This window comes from Lissotriton vulgaris, chromosome 4_1 (genome assembly GCF_964263255.1).
Source record: "Lissotriton vulgaris chromosome 4_1, aLisVul1.2, whole genome shotgun sequence".
Taxonomy (NCBI): Eukaryota; Metazoa; Chordata; class Amphibia; order Caudata; family Salamandridae; genus Lissotriton; species Lissotriton vulgaris.
This window is the reverse complement of record NC_141691.1, coordinates 1,401,352,218-1,401,376,730: the sequence shown is the minus strand read 5'-3', so window position 1 is coordinate 1,401,376,730 and position 24,513 is coordinate 1,401,352,218. Positions and strand designations below refer to the sequence as shown.

At 49.6% G+C, this 24,513-nt stretch overlaps 1 protein-coding gene across 1 annotated transcript in view; it reads left to right on the top strand.

Annotated features, from left to right (window-relative positions):
• The window catches only part of OSBPL1A (oxysterol binding protein like 1A), a 2,145,795-nt gene that overhangs the window by 739,887 nt on the left and 1,381,395 nt on the right, over window positions 1-24,513 (top strand). Inside the window, exon 13 of the mRNA XM_086965647.1 lies at window positions 1,612-1,737. Within this exon, the coding sequence (XP_086821773.1) occupies window positions 1,612-1,737 (126 nt within the window). The remainder of the gene's footprint in view (window positions 1-1,611; window positions 1,738-24,513) is intronic.

The following is a 24,513-nucleotide window of genomic DNA, read 5'->3' as shown; positions in this document are numbered from 1 at the left end:
TACACAAATAACAATTTAATGGTTGCATTTATTTTATAGCGCTACTCATCCTACTGCTACTTTGAATCAAACCTGTGTGTTGACAAAACACAGAACCCTCCTGGAACTGCATGAACCTCCAAAGTTATTTTAGCTTTATTCAGAGACGTTTTAAGGCATGGCCAAAGTGGGCTCTGGCCCAGAGCCCCAACATTTCTGGGGGCCCCTGATAGAGCCACCTCTATTCTGCATAGTCTTGCCATGATTACCAGATAGTTCTAAATAAAGAAATGTCTGTGTTTCATGTAATATCCGTAAAAAAAACCTTTTAGATCAAAACAGGACCTCACAAATGAGAAATGGGAGGGTGGGGGTCATAGAGATTATTTGCAGTATTATTAGTGAGCTGCTGTTGTGTTACAATATTGAAAACACACACCACTATCCCTGAATATTAGATGTAAACCTATTTAGAATATGGACGAGTGTGTCTGTGCACTGCCAGTGACCTGACCAATTAGGCATGAACGACCTGAAATTGAATCATACATTCAAAGCTGTCCTGAAGAGGGGTTCCCAAACTGTTTGGTCCAGGGTCCCCAAAATCCTTAAGATGTCCCTGGCTTTATTATAATCATGTGGAAATTGCTGAGCACACAAAGATGTATGGAGCAGCAGGTATCTTAACCCCATAAGATATTTTGTATACCGTTCCTTTATGACCAATTAAGGGAGCTAGAAGAGATTTATTATCGCGTTTGTCCTTTTTGTCAATTTCTTTGTGACAGAGTTTTGAAAAATAAATATATAAGTTGACTATCACCCCTTCCCTCTGCCACACCTTGGTCCCCAATGTATGTTCGCGGAATACATGTTTTCCAATTCCAGCTTGGGCTCTCAAGTGCATAAAGAGCGGAAGTCTCTGCCAAAGCAACTAACACGACAGTCTTTGCTACCAACACATTTAATCCGACTGCCGCTGCCTACAAGATCAGATTCATGGAAAGTAACCCGAACCCCGCTGGTCAGCGTCCAAGTACTTTTGTGGAAGGGACCATCTACTGTAAGGAACTTATAAAAAAAATAGATAGCCTGTAGTGAAAACTTACAGCATTTGTAGTTAGAAGATCATGCGTTGCTAAAAAATGTCACCTGACACGGGGGCGGCTCTAGGCTCATGGTGGCCCTGGGCAGGGAGCGTAGGTAGGGGGCCCAGGAAGAGGGAGTTCAGGCGGGCAGAGTGCGGAGGCCAGTGAAGAGGGTGGGGGGGGGGGGGGGTGGGGGTCAGGGTGTTTGGAAGTAGACAGAGCCGGAGGCCGCCAAATCCCTGCCAGGGGCCGCCACGCAAATATGTATCCATCCTCAGAGGATTATTATTTTGAAGGATTTATATTGGCGTGGTGGCCCCTGGGGTTTGGTGGCCCTGTGCAAGTGATCAGCTTGCACATGCCTAAGGCCGCCCCTGCATGACAAAAAAACATATCGGCTCAATAGGATTGTCAAAGGTTTGTCCTTCATTACGTTACTATGTGAAAGTTAATGGCAAGAGTTTTGTGAAAGCTCGCCTTCATGTCTCACTAGAAAAGGCCATCTACCTGCCAGTGTCCATCAAGTGTTCTTTATTGTCCCTAGGTGTGGATCGCTGCAATAGAGGAGCATTCTGCCTACAGCACTCATTACTGCTCGCAGGATCCGCAGAGTGACGAGGAGGAGGAGGAGGACGCCATACCTTCAGAAGTCTTGCAGGCATCTTTGGCGGTAAGCCTGCGGTAGAATTCTTCAACTTCATCTAAAAAAAAAAAAAGAAAGAAATATCGAGCAATGTTGTTTTGCGCTGTAAACACTGAAAATGTCTAGTGTGGGTGATTGAGACCACCAGGCTGCGGCAAGCCTATCATACTAATACCTCCCCCTGTGCAGCTGCTGCTAGTTTAAAGGACTTTGCGATTCTTACGGCTGTTTGCAGGTTATGTTCCTGTAAAAGCAGCACTTAAATAATATGTGATTTGACCGAGGCTTTAAGTGAGATGAAAAACGGGGGGATCTCTCAAGGGGCCTAAAACATGCAAGCTAAAATTCTGTGCTTAGCATAGTGTGCCACCTGACTGGTAATTTGCTGCTCCTGTCATTGCATCCTGATATATAATACAACAAGTAACAATACACCTACAACAAGCCAGGAGTATTGGCTTTGCCAGTGGCTGTTAGTTGCATAAGATAAATAAGCAACAAATATGGCTTTGTTGTATATAATATTGAAAATGCTTCCATTCTGAAATGAGACTGTGGAAATAAATATAAAAAGTCTCCTCGAAGTTGCATCAAAGGCAGTGGAGGGTGGTACTGCTGCAGAGATGAAACTTTTTTTTCTATCCTGTGCCAAGAGCAAACATGGAGAGCCCGATTGGGACCTGTCTCCGCGCCTGCTTAGCACCGGAAGTACACGGCCTATTTAAAGCCGTGGATTTGACTGTATGTGTGTTGGTTAGCATAGTTTTTCCCCCCCGCTCTGCTGAGGCAGTTTTAATAGTGTATTACATATTCATGCCAGCAGAGGGCGCCTAAAGAATAGAGCATGTCATTAACTCTATGCTTGTGCTCACATATACCGTTGCTCCTGCTTTTAGGTTGTAATAAAATTTGCAAATCAACAAATAGTTAAGATTCTTTTGAATGGAAGACTTTGTATACATGGCTTCAGTTATTTTCATAATCAGTCTTTTGTCGCACGAAGAAACCATTAGCAGATACGATACGAATATTGTTGTTTGTGGGTTTGGACTCGGCAGTTAAAATACCGAAGGGACCTGAATGCAGTAAAATATCTCTAAGCTAGACTTTGAAAGTGTTATGCAGGCGCAAGGGGTGGTTTAGTCTGCAAAACTGGGTGCCTACACCCTCACGAAGCGCTTTTTTCCCTTCTTTTTCGATTACGAATCCGAGATGGATTCGTAAATAAAAAGTTGCACTAAATGCACTTTTTGATATAGCGCTGTAATTTTTTTTATATGGAGTTAAAGCACTGGCGGTTCCTCCATTAGGACGGAGGAGCTCGCCCGCCCTCCCTCCGCTGCAAGTGCAGCAAACATGAATAATAACATGGTAATCAGACAAGTTTATTACCATTTAATTTTTCCTGCTGTCCGCGGCAGCCCCGTCTGAGGGCGGGGTCAGCAGCAGGGAAGAACAGTGTGGTGTGCACTTCAGTTTAAAGTGTGCATGTCACTTTGGGCAGCTGTCTTGTGATGACCAGCCTAACATGCGCACTATGAACACATCAACCCTAGCTGTCTTAGACAGCTGGTAGAAGAGCATGCACAGCCCCCTGTAAAGTGCATGGGCTCCATTCTCAGCAAGAACTTGATTTCATGATGTAGTCTCCGTACTTGTTTGTCGCATGCTCGCCTTTACTTTGGACATCATCCTATCGAAGCTTACAGTGTTGATGTTTTTACTATGAAAAAGCATGCTGCTGCAGGGTAAACCAGCTAAGAGCAAGCCAGCGGACGGCGGAGACGGGAGCTCTGGTTGTCTACTAAAGGACATACGTTGACTGCGCCCCTGAAAGTAGAACATCGTGGGGAGGTGAGGGAGTTAAACAAATTAGTAGTGCATGTAGTTATGTAGTTAGAACATGATCATGCCTGAGTCTGCTCGTGTGTGCTTTTGTTTAATTTGTGCGTCTTATCAGTAACTGGGAGTCAGAGCAGAGAAACATTTTAGGGCCTGGATTTCCGGAGCAATTCTAGGTGAGCTGGCAAGTTTTTTTTTTTTAATTAAAAATTTCTTTATTGCGGTTTTCAATGTTCACTGCACATGATAATACAGTAATGTTTTACAGACAACTCTGAGCAGTAGATCGTACAATCCCTGTAGAGCAACAGGTAGTCCAATTTGAGTTGCCGTGGAAGCTTATATCAAACAGGTGAGCTAGAAAGTTGCTGCAGTTTGGAGCGTCCACGAAGAACCATCAGTTTTACCTCTTTCCATTTTGTTGTGGGTGCTGTCTTTTTAGGATTCTTGTAGTGGGTCAAATATTCAGCCAACCAGGTTAATTTGGCGCTGGCTGCTACTGGGAGGGTGAACAGGGAACTCCCTAAAGTACTTTCAGGTCTAGAGGAGGGAGTAACAGTCTACAACAAGAAAAGGGAGGGGGGGACCTCTATACTGACCTATATTCCTTTACATCTGAGCATTAAAGTCTCTACAAAATTACATATAGGATGCTACATAAAACATGAAGTAATTCATTTAGACGTAAAATTTGTATTTGATTTCTTTCATTTATTTTATATCTTTTTCATAATAGTTTATTTTTCTTATTTTTTGGTGATTGTTTTATCAAAATTACAAAACGGTGACATGGTAACATATGTACATATAATTTATAAAAATGCAAGGTTGAATCATGTCTGAACAGAAACCCCTAAACAGTACATATAAAATGACTTTCACTCATACCATCATTCATACATACTCAAACTTTCATACTAATTGTCCTAACATTACTAACAACAACACACAACAGTGAGAAAAGTGAAAAACATGTAGAGTGTCCTCCGGTAGACTCCTCAGAATGTGGCTAGAACCCGCTGTGTTAAATCTTCCTTTTTATTTTGAGAGTTAGCAGTCTTTAGTACTCATTTCCTTTCTTTCTTCGAATTTTTGATTTTTGATTTAATGTGAGGGTCTCTGATGCGTACGGCCTACGTACGTTTCGGTGATGTCATTAATTTGCTTCACCTTCTTCAGGGCCAACATGAAACTGGACAACAGACAGGTGCATACATACAGTTAAAACCTGGGGGTTCTCATTATCTGTGTCTATGATGACACTATTTAGACACATGTAGCGATATAGGCTTTCTGGGCGATCATTTTTTGACTCTCTATGTGGATAAAATCCACAGAGTTATGGATCCACAGAGTGCATCTGTGGTTTGAATTAATAGCTGTAATGTGATTCCTCTGGCACCAACTGGCCGGTCGTTACTACTTTTGGGACCTGTGCGCAGAGATTTCGCCCGTGTCCAAGGGCGCCTTCGGCCGATGTCACTGCCACTGACCGAAAAGGTAGGAAACCCATGAAAGTTGAAGAAAAAAAGCAAGCAATGAGAGTGACAATTAAGCTAAGCAATGGCAAGCTACAGGTGTGCTTTAAGCCCACTGTAAGCTAACTGTGGGAAATTGTTTTTTTACTTAAGGGGGGTGTTAACCCTCTTCAAGCACCAACCACAATGTATGTCAGGGTGAACCACAGAAAGTCACAAAATTAACCTGTGCTTAACCCTCTGGTAGTTTGGCATGAAAGCAGTCAGGCTTAAGTTAGAGGCAATGTGTTAGCTATTCATGCAGCATTCAAACAGCAATAAAGTGAAAACGCAGCACAAGAAAAATTCCACACCAATGTACAAAAATAGAGAAATAAGTGAATAAATAATTGGACACCAAAGCTAATCAAATCCTCTTATACATTCAGTAGAACCGTAGTTATGATTTTTTAAAAGTTTTTAGTGAAAAATAGCACCTAAAAAATCAAAGAGCCAACTGTGGGCATATAGTAGCGCAAGACTGGGGCGAAGTCAAAAGCTATAACTGACCATGATGGAGCACGGTTTGGATACATGAGGTGAATTGGACCCAGTATCAGCTTACATGGAACTTAGAAGAAATGTTGGAGCAAATTTACTGAGAATGTAACGTTCAATGGGGCAAGGCAGCAGGCGGTCTCTGAGGAACAGGCGTCATCGTCAGGGAGCTGCTGGACGAAGTCACAGTGAAGATTTCTACATTCAGACTTTGTCACTTTTCTGGAATTCGATAACCTCCAGCTGGACGAAGCTGCCTGCTTCAGCCAATGAATGGTTCACCAGGCCAGATTCCCTTCCTGAGAGGAGGTGCTGAACTGGATTTACTCCTGTGGAGAAGAACGTAGCAGGAGCTAACCCAAAGTCAGGCCGACTGGCCATGCACACAGATTGGCAAGCAGGTAGTTCCTGCTCTCCTTTTTCTTTTGTTCGTGGGAAATTTTCTGTCCCATGTTTCAGTTTTTGGGTGCATTTAACACCACTTGCAAGGGTTCAGGACTAGTCGGGAACCACTTGAAGGGCAGAACTCGCTTCAAGCAGGGTCCAGGTGCGGGTTCAAGGTTGTTAACGTTTTTTGTTTCCCTGTAGCTCAGAAGAGTCATTCTGGTAATCCTGGGATCAAGCCACAAGGCAGGCCTCAAGCAGCAGCCATCTCTCTGAGAGTACAAGGCAGGCTTTAAGCAGCAGAGTAGCCCTCTGGTAGCAACAGGCCAGTCCCCTGAGGTACAAAGCTGTCCTTCTGATGAGCCTCCACAGGTCCAGGAGTGAACTTGAGTTGGTCTGAAGGTCCACAATTTATACCTGATGCCAGCCATTGATTCTGGAATTTCCTTCCTCCCCTGCCCAGGCTCCATGAGGTGTAGGAAGACAAGTTCTTTGTGAGTGTACTGGAGGCTTCCCCTTGATAATGTAAGTGGGGCAGAGAACAGCCCCGCCCCTCCCATCCTGGCGGGATGGCCCATTCTACCAACAGCTAGTCTTCCGTTATCTCGCTGGGAGGAATACGCAAAGGCCAACTGTCAACTATTCAGTAATGTCACCCAGGACGCAGGCTGCAAGTACCAAATGTTTATGGCAAGAAAATGCCAAATTTCTAAAAGTGGCTTAAAATCTGATTTTATAATTAAAGGGTTTTAAATTGGGGGCGTGGCCAAGATGGCGGCGGAGTAGGACGCCTTTTCGTGCCGCTCCGGCGCTGATCCGACAAAGCTTCTAATAGCACGAATCTGAGGGAGCGCACCCGCCTCAAAAGTGGTGGGGAAGTCCGTCTGACAGAGCGGTCGGCCCTGGTGTGGTCGCTGGAGCGGTGTAGCCCCGAGATTGCTCCTGGGATCGAGTGCACTCCGCGGCCTGCGAGACCCCGGGCTCTCCTGACATCGGAGCCCGGCACAGGTGGTGGGCGGGGCTCTGAAGCTCGCCTGAAGAGGTCGGAGCTGGCGGAAGGTGGAGGGTCGCTGTGATCCGACGAACAGTAGAACTGGCGGCAGATATAGTATCGACTCCACTGGCCCTCGGGGTGTTGCCGAGGGGGACATCCGAGACATCTGCACTCCGAAGGTGTTGGCCTTGAGCGGTGGCGCTCTCCCTGCCCTGGCTTGGAGTAGGGGAACGGTATTGGCCCAACGGATTCCGGCGCAGCTTGCATCGCACGGAGGCCCGGAGGGTGCTTGGGGGCAGACGTCAGCACCTGGACTTTGTCCTGCCTGAACACCGGTGGGGCCCACGGATTGTACTGCTGTACACGTGGGGCTAGACGCAGCTGGAGACTACAGAGCGGAAACTGGTGTGCGTTTGAACTGAACGACGCGGCCCGCCATTATACTTGGCCACGTGGCGCTGGGCCGGAGCGCTGTGAGCCGCCATGTCTACTGTGCAGCGCAAACGGGGCCAGGGGAAGGATAATGCCCCGAAATCTTCCCAGCAGCCGGCTTCCCCTGGAGCCAGTGGATCGGCGAAGCAGTCGGATGATGAGGCTCCGGCGACAAAAGCCTTCATGTCCGAACTCTTTGCCTCCATTAAGGAGGACATCTCCGAACTCAGAGCGCAGCTAGCCTCCGACCTGCGGGAGGTGCGGAGAGACGTGGATGGCCTAGGCGAGAGGGTGGCAACCTTGGAAGATCGAGATCTGAGTGTGGCCACCGACGTCCACCTGCTACAGCAGGACATCATTCGTCTCACTGAGCAAAACCTAGATCTGCAGTTGCACACGGAGGACCTGGAAAACCGCTCCCGTAGAAACAACATCCGAATACGGGCGGTGCCATGGGACGGTGAGGCTGGGGACCTGCGGGGATATGTCCAAGACCTGTTCCTTCACATATTGGATGAAGAGGATACGAAGGAGATCCAGATGGACAGAGTGCACAGGGTTGGACTGCCCCGGCGCGGGGGGGGGCCCCCCCCGACATCCTAGTGTGCGTCCATGATTTCCAGCTTAAGGAACGGATCCTACGCAAGGCCAGAACTCTCACGCCGCTGCAGTTCCGGGATCATCGACCCCAGCTATACCAGGACTTGGCGGCCTCTACTTTGCAAAAGCGGCGGGAGTTTCGCCCGGTGACTACATTCCTGAGGGAGAGAGGCATCGCCTACTCTTGGGGGCACCCTTTTAGGATCATTTTCAGGTGGCAGAATCGTCTTGCTCAAATCCGCACGCTTCAAGCAGCAAAAGAGCTTCTAGGCCTGGAGGATGTGCCGCCTTCGCAGGCCGCGACTGCTTCTCCGTCTCGGAGGCGCCGCCGTTCATCTTCATGGCAAAGGGTGGGGGTTTCGCCTATCCGACAGCGGCCGGATCTCTCTGCCAGCCTGCAGGAATGGGGCGAAGCAGTTGCATCGGTGGCGTCGGCCACGTTGGCCGACACGCAGCACAGCTCCGGAGCGGCGTGACCTCAAGGATTTGATGGATCGGCGCTGGAGGGGCCCGGGCCTTCTGGTTGGGGGGTATGAAAGTACTCTTGGAGGAGACACCCTCGACTATGGCCATGGGGGATAGTGTGTTAGTCCCCCCGGCCTGCTTCCTGTACGGGAGGCTTCCTACGGACTTCGGCCTTCTGGACATGATGAGTACTGTTTCTGCACTTTTGTTTCTGTTTTTGCCCCGTTTTTTGATTTCATATCATTTGGGGCGGGGTTGGGAGTTGGGGTGTTCGGGATGTTGGGGGGGGACCCGTGACGGTGGGCCAAGGGGGTTGTTTGTTGTGTGTCTGCTGCTGAGTGTGTACTTCACTGTGGGAGATGTCATTCCGCGGCTGTTCTGGAGACTACTGGTCATCTATTGCTTGTGGGCTAGGCTGGATGCGGGGTTGGGGGCGCTTGGCATGCTGAGAGCAGTTTCTGGGATTTATACTCGCTATGCCGCTTAGCGTAGGAACGTGGAATGTTAAGGGCATGAATTCGCCACAGAAACGGCAGAGGGTTCTGAAGTATGTAACGGATCACCACCTTGATGTAGTTGGATTGCAAGAAACACACTTGGCACGGAAGGATGAGTTGAGGCTCCGCCATAGGGCGTACCCCATTATTTACAGGTCCTCTGCTGTCACGAAACACAGGGGGGTGGCACTCCTCTTCAGGGCTGCGTTGCACTTTCAACCGGTGGAGGTTCGCCACGACAGGGAGGGCCGTTGGCTGATGGTTAAAGGGCATGTACAAGGTCGATTGTGCACGTTTGTAGTGGTGTATTTGCCCAATGCGGGCCAGAACAAGTATCTGCAGGACCTGTTGGTAAAGGTGGGGGACTTTGCGGAAGGGCTCTTGTTCCTGCTGGGGGATTTCAATTTGGTGTGGGACAGGGATTTGGACAGCTCGGGGGGGCGCAGAGCGGATACAGGGGCTTTTTCTGATTCCACACAGCAAGGGGTGGGGGAGCTGGGTCTAGTAGATGGCTGGCGATTTTATCACCCTACCACGAAAGACTACACATTCTTTTCCCACGTGCATCACTCCTACTCTCGCTTAGATCACATCTTCCTTAGTCAGTCCCTCAGAGGGAACATACTGGATGCCGCCATTCTTCCGATCTCGGTGTCGGACCACAGTCTCTTGGTGCTTACTCTCCGTTGGTCGCCGCCTTTCACCGCGAATCGAAAATGGTACTTTCCGGCGTCGGTGGTTAGGGACGAGGTTTCCAACCAAGCCTTGCGTCTGGCCATCCGTGAATTCTTCGACCTCAACCCCCCGTCGGATACTTCTTTGACGAATACGTGGGACGCATTTAAGGCTACGATAAGGGGGACGTGCCTGGGCCTCAATTCGCAGCTTAACACCCTGCGTAGGAAGGAACGTGAAGCCCTGGAGGCTGAGGTGCTCGAGCTCGAGAGGGCTCACAAACTTAACCCCTCGAGAGTGACCCTCCGCCCGTTGACGGCGGTTAGGGGTAAGCTGAAGGCACACTATGCCAACAGAGCCGAGCTTACTCTCCTGCGATTAGGGCGGCATTCATACTCTAGTGGCAATAAGATTGGCAGACACTTGGCCCGACAGTTGCGGGACAAAAGGGAACGAGAATTCATAGGGGGGATCAGGGATCCTGCGGGAGTGCTCCACCATCGCGACGGGGCGAAGGCGGACATCTTTGGCCGCTTCTACGCCGATCTATACACGGGCGACGCGCTGGATGCTGCGTCACAGCGGGCGTTCCTGCAGCGCTTGCCGCTCCCGCAGGTCTCTAGTGCGTGGAACAACCTGTTGGAAGCACCGATCTCGAGGGAGGAAGTTCTCTCCGCCATCAAAAATTTGAAATTACATAAAGCCCCCGGCCCGGACGGGTACACTGCGGTCTTCTACAAGACATATGCGAATGAGGTGTGCGACTTTTTGGTTGCTCTCTTTAATGACATGGCTACGTCCGGTGTGAACGCAGGGACCCTGGCGGAGGCGGTGATTACGGTCCTGCCGAAACCGGGGAAGGACCCGGAGCAATGTGCTTCATTCCGTCCCATAGCCTTACTTAATATTGATGCGAAGCTGTATTCGGCGATTCTGGCAAGCCGTCTCCAGGACCTGCTTCCGGCGATTGTACATCCGTATCAGTCCGGTTTTATCAAAGGCCGCCAGACACACGACAATACCCGTAGGGTGGTTCATCTTATTGAGAAGGCAGACAGGTTCCGCATTCCAGCTGTGCCGGTGGGCCTAGATGCGGAGAAGGCCTTCGACCGTGTGGACTGGGGCTTTCTATTTCATACATTGCAAGCATTCGGTTTCTCCGATAGGTTCATCACCATGGTGAAGGCAAACTTCTGTAGCCCGCGCTCGAGAGTGGCGGTGAACGGCCACCTGTCGGCCTTTTTTCAACACTCGCGAGGCACCAGACAAGGGTGCCCCCTCTCCCCCTTGCTATTCGCGCTCAGTATTGAGCCCTTGGCAATGGCAGTGAGGGAACATGAAGGGGTGAAGGGTATACCGTTCACGGGGGAGCAACACAAAATTTCTCTCTTTGCGGACGACGTCCTGCTTTCGGTGGCTGATCCCGCTAGCTCTCTTCCCTGCGTTCGGGATATTCTGCTAGAATTTGAGGGGGTGGCTGGCTTCAAGGTTAATTATGGCAAGTCTTATGTTCTGAACTTAACCTTATCACAGGCCGAAGTTGCTCAGGCGAGGGCATCGACACCACTGGCTTGGGCTTCGGGCTCGATTCTTTACCTAGGAGTCCACCTGACCCCCACGGTGGGTAGGTTATTCGCGGCCAACTTTCCGCCCCTGCTGGCTAAGACGCGGGCTGAATTGGAGAAGTGGAAGCCCAAATTCCTGTCCTGGCTCGGTAGGGTGCATGCCATTAAGATGGTCCTTCTCCCCAAATACTTGTATCTCTTCCAGGCCCTACCAATTCCACTGGGTACCTCCTTCTTTAGACAGCTCAAAACGTTGATCCTGAACTTTGTCTGGCAGGGTGGTCGGGCACGTCTTTCGTTTGCACTCCTGCGACGGCTACGGTCTGACGGGGGGGGTCGGCCTCCCGGATCTACACCTCTATTATAAGGCTGCCCAACTCAGAGTCATGGTGGAATGGTCGCAACAACTCTCCGAGAAACACTGGCTGCATATGGACCGAAGCGTGGCTGGTCGGTCCATCTGGGATCTGGCCTGGAAGCCGAAGCGAGATCGCCCGGTGAATGCGTACATCAGTACACCCACGGGGACTACACTGAAAGTGTGGGACACCTTGGTAGGGGATGAGCGGTGGACGACCTTCCCATCTCTGTTCACCCCATTGCATTTCAACCCGGCGTTCCCGCCGGCTCTCACCGAGGGCCCCTTTGATGCTTGGAGAGAGGGAGGATGCCGGGCGCTGCTCCATCTGTTTCACGGCCCTGACCCCCTGACCTTCGAGAATTGCATGCGGGACTATCAGGTGCCGCAAACTGATAAATACAGGCATTTACAACTGCTTCATTGGGCCACGTCGCCGGGAATGCGGGAGGCAGCCACGAGGCCTCCCTCCAAATTCGAGGCCTTCCTGCTGAAAAACATCCACCATGAAGGGAGCAATCTCCTTCCTATACCAACTGCTGCTTCAATCCGCCCTTTCCCCTAGACCGCGTTACATGGAGCAGTGGGAGGAGATGGTGGGGAGGGACATCACCGATGGTGAATGGTCGGCACTATGGAGGGATCTGACTCAATTTAATCACTCGATCCTCCTGAGGGAGGCGCACTTAAAAACTCTCACACAGTGGTATATGGTCCCGGCCCGGCTTCATCGTATCTACCCGGCTGTCTCGGATAAGTGTTGGAGGGGCTGTGGCCTCCTGGGGGACTTCCGCCACATTTGGTGGGACTGCCCAATCATCAAACCATTCTGGGATGAGATTCTCTCACATATTAAAGATATTTTGCGGTATCCTATTGACAACTCTTTGGCATTCGTACTCCTGGGCCTGAGGGACCCCGGCCTTGAGCACCAGACACGCGCGGACAAGAAGATTCTATGGCTTTGCTTGGGCGCTGCCAAGCTCACGCTGGCTGCAGCCTGGAAGCGGAAGGAGGCACCGGCGATTTCACTCTGGCACGCGAGACTGTGGGGGCTCCTGAGTCTTGAGAGAATGGCGGACATCTTCCTCGGCAATTACAAAAACTTAAAACACATATGGGGTCCCTTTGTGTCCTTTCTTTCTACTGGTTTACCCTCGGCAGTATGCCCAGCATCATTGAGGACCTTACATCTCTTTCAGCTTTAAGTATGCGTGATGGATGAATGAGGAGTGAGTGTGGCGCCGTCACGGGGGGGAGAGGGTGGGACGTGGGAAGTTATGTTTGTGTTCCCTTCGGACTGCAATCGGGGTACCTATGCTTAATGGACAAGGCCCCTTTTTCGTTTTTGTGCCTCTTGGCCTATTCCCAGCTTGATTAGCAGAGACTCCCAGCTATGGAGCTACGTGTAAGACTGCCCCTACCCTGCGACTGTTTGGGCCTAGAGTCTGCTCTTTTTTTTTCTCGCATTGTATCACTGCCTCGTCCTGATCTACTGTTTTTCCCACTGTGTGGGATCATCTGTGCGCCCGATGTGGTATACTTTGTTTATTGTTCCTTTTGTGCTCTGCAAAATAAAAATTTTACAAAAAAAAAAGGGTTTTAAATTACAGTTCTTTTGACACTATACATGATATTGCTACCTGTTCCCAATCAAAAGTTAGCACTTATTAAATGTAATCAGCAACCCAATGTTATCCAATAGGAGAATTTCGCTCATAGTAGTGAAAAATTTATTCAGGATGTTTTTCACTACCAGGACATTTAAAACTTAAAATTACATGTCCAACTTTTTTTAAAACTCTGCACTGTGCCATATAGGCTGTTTAAGACCTACCTTTGAGGTGACATATGTATTAAAAATGAAAGTTTAGGCTTGACAAAAGGTTTATTTTGACAAGTCGAATTGGCAGTTTAAAACTGCACACAGGCTACAGTGGCTGGACTGGTACATATTTTAAAGGGGTACTTAAGTAGGTGGCACACTAAGCGCTGCAGGCCCACTAGTAGTATTTAATTTACAGGCCTTCTGTACATGTAGTACCCTTTTACTAGGGACCTTTAAGTAAATCAAATGTGCCAATTGAGTGCAAGTAAACTTTAGCATTTTTAAGGGCGTGAGCACATGCACTTGATTACTGGTTAGCTGTGGTAAGGTGCTCAGAGTCCCAAGGCCAATACAAATGAATTTCAGCAAATGGGAAGGGAGAAGCAAAATGTTTGGGGTGAGACTCCAAAGAGGGCCAAGTCCAATACAATATATTGTGCAACAGACTGCCCTTGCACTGTCTTAGGCAGGACTTTAAGGGAGAACAAATTGTATCCCATCCAGTGAAGCAAGAGTGGGGTTTTAGCAGCGTAGCTGAGAATTAATTAATGAAATGAATGCATAAAAGTGCATCTACCCATGAAAAGGGTGTCCTGCCCCTAATCTTTTTTGTTTTATGGCGGCAGCAGCTTCTTGAGGCAGAGGTGTTGGTTTGTATCCTGGAAGATTTATTACCAATCAGAGTATGTAGCTCTTAAATTGACCAAAATGAATGCTGACAGAGAGGGCTATAATTGTTGATATTTTTACAAACAAAAGAATCCATTAGGAAGGGGGAAGGGAGTGTCCCTGCGATGGTTGGGAACACACTGGTTGTTTTTTGGTACCCCTCACACACCAACAGGCCCCTTGGTGTCATGCTTCATCATTGGGGTCCTCGCACCCCTCTACGGGATGCGACGTGCTGCGACTTACGGTTGCGTGGGAGCACTTGTGGTGGCTATGTGTGGTGTGAGTGAGGGAATTTATGTGAGTGCTGTGGTGGGGTTTGTTAGTGAGTGAAGTTTAAAAAGTGCCTGGCTCGTTGGGTAACAAAAACTTTATTTGGCCCCCGAGCTGGTACTAATAAAAAGGTGAGAGAGGAGGTATTGGCGTAACCTATGTGCGCCACCTCCTATGTGTGTGTCAACATGTTTCGGTGTAAAAACACCTTCAGGACTGGGGTACACAAATCCCCACCTTACTCACGTTTCTCAACTTTTTTCAGAATGTTCTATACTAAAAAAGTGAAATTTACAAGTGCAGGTAATACAATGTACCTACTGGATAACCGCTATTTAGCTGACCTGTAAAGGAAAAGGACAAAAAAAAATTTCAGGTGGTCCGGTCCTTAAAAAACCATAGGTGTGGCAACCGGTGGATACAGTCATAAAAAGGTGAGGTTCGAATTTCTAGACACGTTGGTGTCATTCTACACATGGACAACATGCCTGTAGTGAAAATTTATACAAAGACAAATACTAGAATGACACACACAGAACATAAAACACACACTCTATTTTTAGGCGAATTATGGGTTGTAGATAGCCCCTGTGGTTATTGTTGAGTCATATACACATCGTGGGAAAAAATACTCTGTGAAGCTCCCAGTGGGCATAACATACTGTTTTATCATGAGTCTACTACTCCATTTGACCGTGTTAACGTAGGGGTCCCTCGCGCTTCCTTGCAGCCTGTGAGGAATAAAAGAGAAATACTGCTTTGCCCGGTACTTACATATTCGTAGAGGTGGTAAGATGGTTCTGTTGGGTTTGTATTACTCACAAGTCTATGAGGAGAATCCCTCTTCGCTGCCCCTTATGCCGGCTCCGTTGGTTGTGCCGTGGTGTTGTAAAGAGCCCCTTTATACCGTTTGTGACTCGCCCTTAATTGAGTAATTGGCAATATAGTAGACCGGGTATGCCCGTATTTGGTTTGCCGGTAATTGAGTCCGTCTCTCTGCTCCTATCTCGACCGCGCATGCGTGGTCGCGTGTTTACAAAGAGTTGCGCATGAGCGTTGGGTTATGAGGCCCTGTTATCCGACGCGCATGCCTGGAAGGGTTGCACTGTCACTAATCTCATAACAAGTAGAAGGGAGTTCGTGCCTGTACTTCTATTGATATTACATTAGACAAAATTAAAATTCTATGAAATCGGGACAGTCCGATTTCGATAAGGTTTTAACTTACTCTGGCCTGTAAGTGGGAAATAAGTGAAAAATAAAGGGGAGTTGGCTTGGATTTAGTCTAACATGTCCCATAGAAGTTCTCCCGTTTAACTAGGTTTACTTAATTCCCTTTATTTAGACATAACTACTACGGAGTATTCTGGGCTCAGTATATTATGATTCTTTTTCTAAAAAAAATTCAAATTAAAAAGGGGGTGTTTTGGCCGTTCATCAAGACTGATACAGACGGATATCTTTTCTTATGTGAGTGGCTCAAGTGTTCAGTTGTCCCCAGGGAATGGCATCGTTCAGCCCAGAGATGTGGGTACCGAGGCGGAACACCCAGCGTTGTTCTTTTTCAAATAAACCCTGTTCTGTGAGTAATTGCTCAATTACCGTCCACTTGATGTCATTGACACAGTGCTCCATCTCTAGAAAATGGGCCGCCATCTTAGTGGTGCTCTTTTTGCAGCGGATGTTGCTCTTATGTTCATTGAGACGTGTTTTCACGGCTCTGGTGGTCATGCCAATGTACTCGAGGTTACAGGGACAATCAATCATGTAGATTACGTTCTTGCTGTTACAATTCGTAAATTTACGTTGATCCCATCTTGTTCAAAGGTCAGCTGCTTGCTTTTTCTGGTTAGGTGACAGCTTGCATAATTGCCACATGGAAAATGTCCTTGTACTCCTTGTATTGAAAGTTGTTGCTGTTGCTCGGGTTTTGAGCGGGTGTGGACTAGTATGTCTTTAAGGTTCTTCCCGCGTCTGTGGGAAAACATTGGTTTCTCAATCTCCAGTGATCCACATGTCAAGATGCGCCAGTGTCTATTCACGATATTTGACACTCCATTTGAATGGGAGCTGTATGTGGTGACGCATATTGGTCTTGTCTGTTTGGTAATGGGTTCACTTCTGTCCTCCAGAAGGGCTTCTCTATTATTGTTCCTAGCCCTTTTCATGGCTGCGTTAATGATCTTGTCCGGATATTGTCTTGCTTGCAGTTTGACTTTGAGATCTTGGCCCTGTGATTTATAGTTGGCCACTTGGGTGCCGTTTCTCCTCAAACGGAGGAATAGTCCATATGGGAGGTTCATCCGTAGATGGCGTGGATGAAAACTGTCGTATCTGAGTAGACCGTTCCTTGCTGTTGGTTTGAAATGTGTAGTGGTTTCTAGTTTCCCATTTTGGTGGTATATGTTGAGATCCAAAAAGACAAGTGTCTCATTCGAAGCCGAGTGTGTAAATTTGAGGAAGCGGTCTTCGGTATTGAGCCAATCCATGAACTGAATGACTGTCTCGTGGTTGCCCTGCCAGATCACAAAGATATCATCAATGTATCTTTTCCAGGTTAGTATGTGTTGTCTGTAGGGGTTGTTCTGATGGAGAATTTTATTTGTTTCCATGTGGTGTACATACAGTCCGGCTAGGCGCAAATGTGCTCCCCATGCTTGTGCCATGACTCTGTGGGTAAATGGTCTCATCAAATTAAAAAAAGATTTTTGTCAAGGCAAGAGCGATACATTCCATTACTATTCCTCTTGGAGTCTGGTATCGCCAGTGGGTGCTGTACAGGACTTCTTCGATTATTGCTAGTGTTTCGTCGTGTGGGAGACTTGTATACAAGCTTTCAACAGCTAGACTGAGTAGAAGTTGGTTCTCCGGATCAAAGGTGAGATCCTTTAGCATTTGTAAAACTGATTTAGTATCTTTTAGATATGTGTCTGTTCATTGGATGAGTGGGAGGAGAAAAGCATCTGTAAACTTCGAGAGAGGTTCTAGGATGGAACCTATACCCGAGACGATGGGTCTCCCTGGTGGGTTGTCCAGGTTCTTGTGTATCTTCGGGATACAGTAGAAGTATGGTGTTCTCGGGCTCTTCTGTATTAGGAACTCAGACTCTTTTTTGGAGAGCCAATTATGTGCCTGAGCTTCCTCTACCATCCCCCCAATGGTTATTCTCAGGGATTCTGTCGGATCTTCAGTTCGTATTGTGTAGTTTTGTCTATCTGACAACAGTCTTAGGCACTCCTGGTTGTATGCTGTTGTTGTTTGTACTACCGTGGCTTCGCCTTTGTCAGCGGGTTTTATGGTAATATCACGGTTGTTGGTTAGCTCACGGATGGCCTCTTGTTCCATCTTGCTTGTATTGTGAAAGACTGTATGTCCAGAAGGATCTAATTCCTTAAGATCAGTCATTCTGCTTTCTCGAAAGCCAAAACCTCGATGGGTAGTGAAGCATCCGTTGGTGTGAAAGTCGACTTCAGTCTCAGTCCTGTGTCTGTCTCAGGGATACTCTCTTTGTCCTTGAGGAAGACCTGTAGCTTGATCTTTCTCAAAAATTCTTGCATCTCTGTGTGGAATTTGAAGGAGTCCAATTTATTAGTTGGGATGAAACTCAGGCCCTTATTTAGTACGGCCCTCTGGGTAGGTGTAAGTTCCCATGGTGTGATGTTTACCACTAGGTGTCCTTGCGGCTGGGTGACGGGTTGCTCTGCAGGGCTCCTGTCATGCTTCTGGTGTTCACCCTGGGGTCTCCCTGGTTGGGGTCTTGCCACATCACTGTGTTGCCTTTTCTGTTCCGTCCTCTGCGTGTTCCTTGGCGTGTTCCTAAAAAAGGCTGGTTGTTGTAGAAGTTCGGGTCGAACTCTGAACCCCAAGGTTGGTGCATAGGTCCCGTTGGTCCTGGTCCAATGTTGAATGGTGTGAAAGGTGTTGGTCCTGTAAATTGGGGAAAGTATGGTTGAGGTTGGTATCCTTAATTGTTGATAAACAGGTTTAAAAGTTTTGAACCTTGTGTTGAAATAATGCTCTACTTACTGGTCCAATTCTGAGCGACAAAATTTTTTGTTTCTGCTTTGTCCTTTTCGTTGTCATGATTCTCACCCCAGGGCTGTCAATCGACATAGCTTGGCAAGTACACTAATTAAACAGTCATATTTGTTGATAACACTTTTTTTTTTTTCAAAACAAAATTTTTATTGTGTTGTTAAAAAGGGTACATAGTGTGCACAGCCCCTCGGAAACCGAAAGAACTGTGAGCATGAAAATGTCAAGTACATTGCAGGCAATTCAAACCATCATTGATGTGAAGGTAACTACCCAATATCCCCCTCCCCTCTCCCCCCCCACCCGAAGTCCCCCCTCCCACCCCTGCACAGCTACTCAACGGTCTACAAGTAACAGGCTTAGTGACAAATAAACATTTAGTGTGTATTCCTCATTACTCGGGTTCAATGTCCAAATGTATCTCTTCAGATTCCTCATGAGCCGGCGGTTCCAGCCACAATCCTCTATAGTCCGCCCACCGCTTCCAAATCTTATAATGTTTCCTGCGGCAGCCCCTGGCCTCAAATATTGGGCGCTCTAGTCCCATGTAGAAGTCCAGTCCCCTTTTCCACACTCCCAACAGGGGGGCCCTGGGATCTTTCCAGGCTCGGGCCACGTCCCTCTTGGCCACCGTGAGGCCCAACAATAACAAGTGGCGTTTATAGATGTTTCCCCCAACCTGTTCCAGCATATGGAGGAGGCCCAGTTGTGGCGTGCGTGGGAGTTCCCAGCCCAACACTTCCGACAAGCAGTCCCACACTCCCGACCAAAACCTCCGTAGACCATCACACTCCCACACCGTATGCAGAAAAGTGCCCATCTCTCTGCCACATCTCAAACAATCAGGGGACGCAATCATGTCACCTCTCCACAGTCGCTCCCTGGTATAGTAGGCCCTGTGGAGATATTTAAATTGAATGAATCGAAGGCGTACCGCGATGGCCGCTCCTCGTGGAGCCTCTAGTGCCTCTCTCCAGTCTTCTTCCTCGAACGCACCCAGGTCGTTCTCCCATTTGGCCCGCAGAGTGTCTAGGGAAGTCGAGCAGTGTGTGACTAGCGTTTGGTAGATAGAAGATATTTTTTTGCTTTCCAGTTCTCCCATAAATACCTTTGTTTCAAGGGGGCTAAACTCGGGCAAGGAGTCCAGGCCCCTCAGGGCGGGTGTGATAGCATGGCGAATTTGCAAGTATCTAAAGAATTGGGTCCGGGGCATGTCATAATCTACTTGTAGCTCCTGGAACGACTTAAGAGTCGTGCCCTTGGCGATGTGGCCAATAGCCGAGATGCCAATCGCGTCCCAGCCACCGAATCCCTGCAGGGACAGCAATGCCGGCAGTTGCCCATTCTGCCACAATGGGGTTTCCCTTGTTAGCCTGTTCCACCACCCCATGCGGCAGAGTGCTCCGCGCCATATTTGAAAAACTATTCGAGTGACCACTGGGAGCCTCTTCCTCTTAGCTGCTGAGTACAGTATGATGTGGAGCGTGTCGGGGTCCATTAGGTATCTCTCCAGGGCATAGGCCGTATAGCCCCGGTCTCCGTACCACCATTCGTTCAGTATCAATAGGTGGGAGGCTTGATAATAGGATAGGATATCTGATGTTGCTAAACCACCACAATACGTGGATAGGAAACACGTACTGAGTGCCACTCTCGCCACTCCTCCAGCCCAGAGAAAATTACCAAGTGCGTAATTTACCTGTTTGAACCACTGCGGTGGGATAGGGTACGGGTGGTTTTGTAGTTGGTACAGGAGGCGTGGAAGGGCCACCATTTTGAAGATGGCCGAGCGGCCGTATATGTTCAGGGGCATGCGGGACCATGTAGTCATGTCCGACCTGACACGCTCCCATACAGGGACAACATTGCGCTCCCAGGAGACCCCGTGCGGGTCTGTAAGGAACACACCTAGGTATTTGAAGCCTCCTGCCGCCTCTTGCAGTGATGCCGCCCAGGACCCCAGGCCACGGCGCTCCCCCAGCACCCATAGTACTGACTTACGCTTGTTCAGGTGAAGGCCTGACACTTCTCCAAAGATTCGCATGATGTCAAGGACCCACGGCCCCGATCTGTTCAGATCCGTTAAAAAAAAAAAAGGACATCGTCAGCATAGAGTGCAATTCTATCAGAGGGTCCTGCTCTCCACTCGACGCCGCGCAACTGTGCGTCCATTCGAACCCACGCCGCCAGCGGCTCCATCGTCAGAGCAAATAGATAAGGCAATAGGGGACAACCCTGTCTGGTGCCTCGACCTATAGGGAAGGGATCAGACACTGCCCCAGCCACTCTCACCGAGGCTGTGAGATCTGTGTATAGCAGTTGTAGGTAAGACCAGAACCGGGGCCCCAGATTCAGGCGGGACAGAAGCGCAAGGAGGTAGATCCAACTCACCGAGTCGAAGGCCTTATCTATATCAGCCAACAGAAGAGCCGCAGGAATCCCTGCCCGCCCGGGCTGCCTCCACTACCACCTGTGCGCGCCTAATATTGTGTCTCGTTGCTCTATGTGGCATGAATCCGGCTTGGTCCGGGTGGACTAGATCAGTAATATATGGTAGGAGCCGATTGGCCAGCGCCTTCGCCAGTATTTTCGCTTCGGTGTTTAATAACGTTGGTCTGGGGGTCTCCCTGGTTTGCAAAAGACCACTATTTCTGCGTGCCGCCAATCCCTCGGAAGCCGGCCACTCTCCCTGGCTGCCTCTAATGCCCTGCCATAGTATGTGCCTAATTGAAGGTGGAATTTCTTGAAAAATTCGCAAGGGAACCCATTGGGTCCGGGGGCCTTACCCACGTTCAGTTCCCCGAGTGCTGTATCCAGCTCCTCCGCCGACAAAGGGAGATCAAGGCGAGCCCGCCCTTCATCCGATATTGACTGTGGCAGAAGATCAGCCAGGAATTTATCGATGTCTTCTGCCGATAGGAGTTCCTGAGGGGCGTATTGGGCCTCATAATACCGTGCAAAGCTAGCCGCTAGGGCCGTCGGGCCGTCATGGGAGCGCCCGTCTCATCTTGGAGGCACGGTAGGGACTGCGCCTGAAACGTACTCTGGCAGAGCCTATATAGCATGGAGCTGGACTTATCTCCCCATTGGTAGATCCTACTCTGAGTCGCTAACCACAACTGTCTAGCCTCATCCAACAGCAGGGAGGCATACAGCTGTTGTTACTGCAGGAGTTGTCCTACGTCTTCCTCACCCCCACCAGCATGGCATCGCCTTTCCTGGTCACTGACTCGGTCCGCCGCCCTCACTATATCTTCCCTGCGCGTCTGGCGGGCGGCCGCACACCAAGCAATGTCCACCCCGCGAAGCGTGGGCTTCAGTGCCTCCCAGAGGGTCATATCGTCTGTATCTGAGTTATCATTTTCACTCCAGTAGTGGGCAATAGCCTCCCTCATGTGGGATTGATAAGTTTCTTTTTGTAGGTGCCATGTAGAGAGGCGCCATCTAAACGGTTGTCGCCTCCTATCAAGGAACACGTCCACCACCACTGGGGAGTGGTCTGACAGACCGCGCGGCAGTATCGTCGTGGCATGCACCCTTCCTAACCAGGCGTGAGGGACAAATAAGTAATCAATTCTAGAGAAGGACCCATGCACTGCCGAGACATTTGTGTATTCACGTTGTTGGGTGTGTTGGTGTAGCCATATGTCCACCCACCCCATTCCTCTCGCCATGCCATTCAGTTTAGTGGGGGTATTCGATGGCCCCTCCCCCCCTGTTTGTGTCGGTCTATCCGTGCATTCATCACGTCATTCCAGTCCCCGCCTATCACTGCCATCACATCTGGCACCTCGGCCCACACACCAAATAGCTTTTCTATAAGGGCACCTTGCAGCGGGGGCGGGGCGTAAACACTCCCAAAGACTATTGGTTCAGAGCCTATCTTGCCTTGTACGAAGACGTACCTGCCCTGTGTATCTACCCACTGAGTCTCGTAGGTATAAGACAATCTACGATGAACCAGAATGGCTACTCCTCGAGATCCCCTCACAAATCCCGCATGAAACACTTGCTGGTAGCCATATCTCTGTAAACTAAGGGTCTTGGAACCCATGAGGTGAGTCTCTTTTATCAGTAGTACATCAGCCCCGTCCCTCTTCCCCTGATGCAGGACTGCCCCTCTCTTTATCCTATCTAGCATCCCCCTTACATTCCAGCTCACAACACGCATAGATGCCCTCTGCAGGCCAGTTTCGGAGGTTTCAACCGCCATCCATGAGGTGAAAATTTAACGGCCCGAGCATCCGAGGCCACATACACACAACTTGCTTTAATAGGACCTGAACGTACACTGTGCAGAGTAACATTGCCCACCCTCTCCCATCACTCCGTAGCACACCCCCAACAAACCCCTCATTCCCCGTACCCATGCACTCCCTCAACTGCCCCTCCTCCCACCACCCCATACCTCAGTAATGTTGAAGTATCTGTCGCGGTATAGATTATCTCCGACCCCCAACGGGAGGTTAGAGATCCACTATTCCAATGGATCCCAATGAACTACCCACCAATCCCAACCCCCCGCTAAACAAACTCCTCTGAACCGAGGGGTTATGACCACCCTCCCGCCTTCTTCTCCCAACCCACGTCTCATAGTTGCTCAGTTATTAGTGTTCCAAATATCGCAGTCAACAGATCCCAAAGAAAGAAAGTACCACTGTCTACGGGACGGGCGCCGACCTCAGGTCCCTCTTTAGGGCCTTGCCTGCAGTCTGCCGAGCGTCCTCTGGTCTCATGCGTCCTGATCTTGAGTCTGTAGGTGCAGTCGCCTCCGCCGCGCCATCGGTAGGAAGAGGGTCTTTCTTGGTGCGCGACCTCCAGTTACTCCTGCTTCGCGATCTCCGGGAAGACCTCGGAGGCCCGGCCGTGGAAGAAGAATCTGAGTCCCGATTCGGAGGAGTGTTGACTTTGATGTGGACCGTTTTGTCTGTCCAGGCGAAGACTTCCTCCGGAGTATTAAAGAAGTGAGTTTGGGACTTATAGACCACGCGCAGGCGGGCCAGATAGAGCAAGGCATATTGGAGATTGAGGTCTCTCAGCCACGCCTTAGCCGCAGTGAAGGATTGGCGTTGTTGCTGAACCAGTCTGGTATAGTCTGGAAAAATTAGGATTGTGTGATTCTCAAATATCAAAGGTTCCTTCACTCGCGCCTGTCGCAGGATCGTGCCGCGATTGTGATAGTTGAGTAGTCTGGCTATCACTGGTCTCGGACGAGCCCCCTCCGGCGGCTTCTGGGTCAATGCTCGGTGCGCCCGTTCGATGACAAAGCAGTGCGACAGGGACTCCGGAGGGAGCCACCCCACCAACCACTGGGTCAGGAAGGCCTCCATGTCGCCCTTCTCGCAGCCCTCCGGAAACCCCGCGAATAGTAGGTTGTTGCGCCAGGCCCGTCCCTCCGCGTCCTCTGCCCGCAGTGCAAGTCCCTTTTGAATCCCTTCCATGTTGGCCACCTTCTTCAGTGTCGCCACGTCGTCCTCCACTCCTGTAATTCTGGTCTCAGTCTCGGTGATGCGGGCCACGGCGTTACGCAGGTCTTGACGCAGTAAGGTAACATCAGCTCCGACTGCCCCTATTTTCGCGTCCAGCATGTCTCTTGATTGCGTTATCGCTGCCATGAGGGCCGCATTGTCCGGGCCAGTTGCTTGAGCGCCTCCAGACGTCCCAGCCCCTCCAGCAGGTCCAGTAAATTTATCAATTGTACCCTGTTTCGAGGTGCCTCCACTGTTGCCGCCCCTCGTCATGTCTGCCACTGGACGTGCGCACTGGGTTAAGGGTACCGCGATAATGTCTGGTCGGCTGCCCCAATCTCCCCAGTCGCAGAAGTGGTATTGGGCCTGTCCTGCTTTATACACTGTTGTAAAGGATGTCGCCCTCTCCCTGAGCTGCCTGTGCTGTTGTCAGCGGCGCCGCCACTCTCCGCCCCAAGGACACGGTGCCCTCTTCAAGCTTGTTGCACTCCGTTGTTCAATGCCCGATGTGGGGGGCAGGTGTACCTTGGTCGTGTGCAGGTGGTACTCCGGGGGCACAAGATGTGTAGGCAGTCCCTAGTCTGTGTCGGATCGTCTGCCACAGCCTCCGGTATATAGTGTCCAGGGCTTAGGATTCAGCTCCCCTGCTCCCCAGCACGCCGTTTCCAGAGTGTACTCCAACGGTCTGAGTGCACCACTGAGG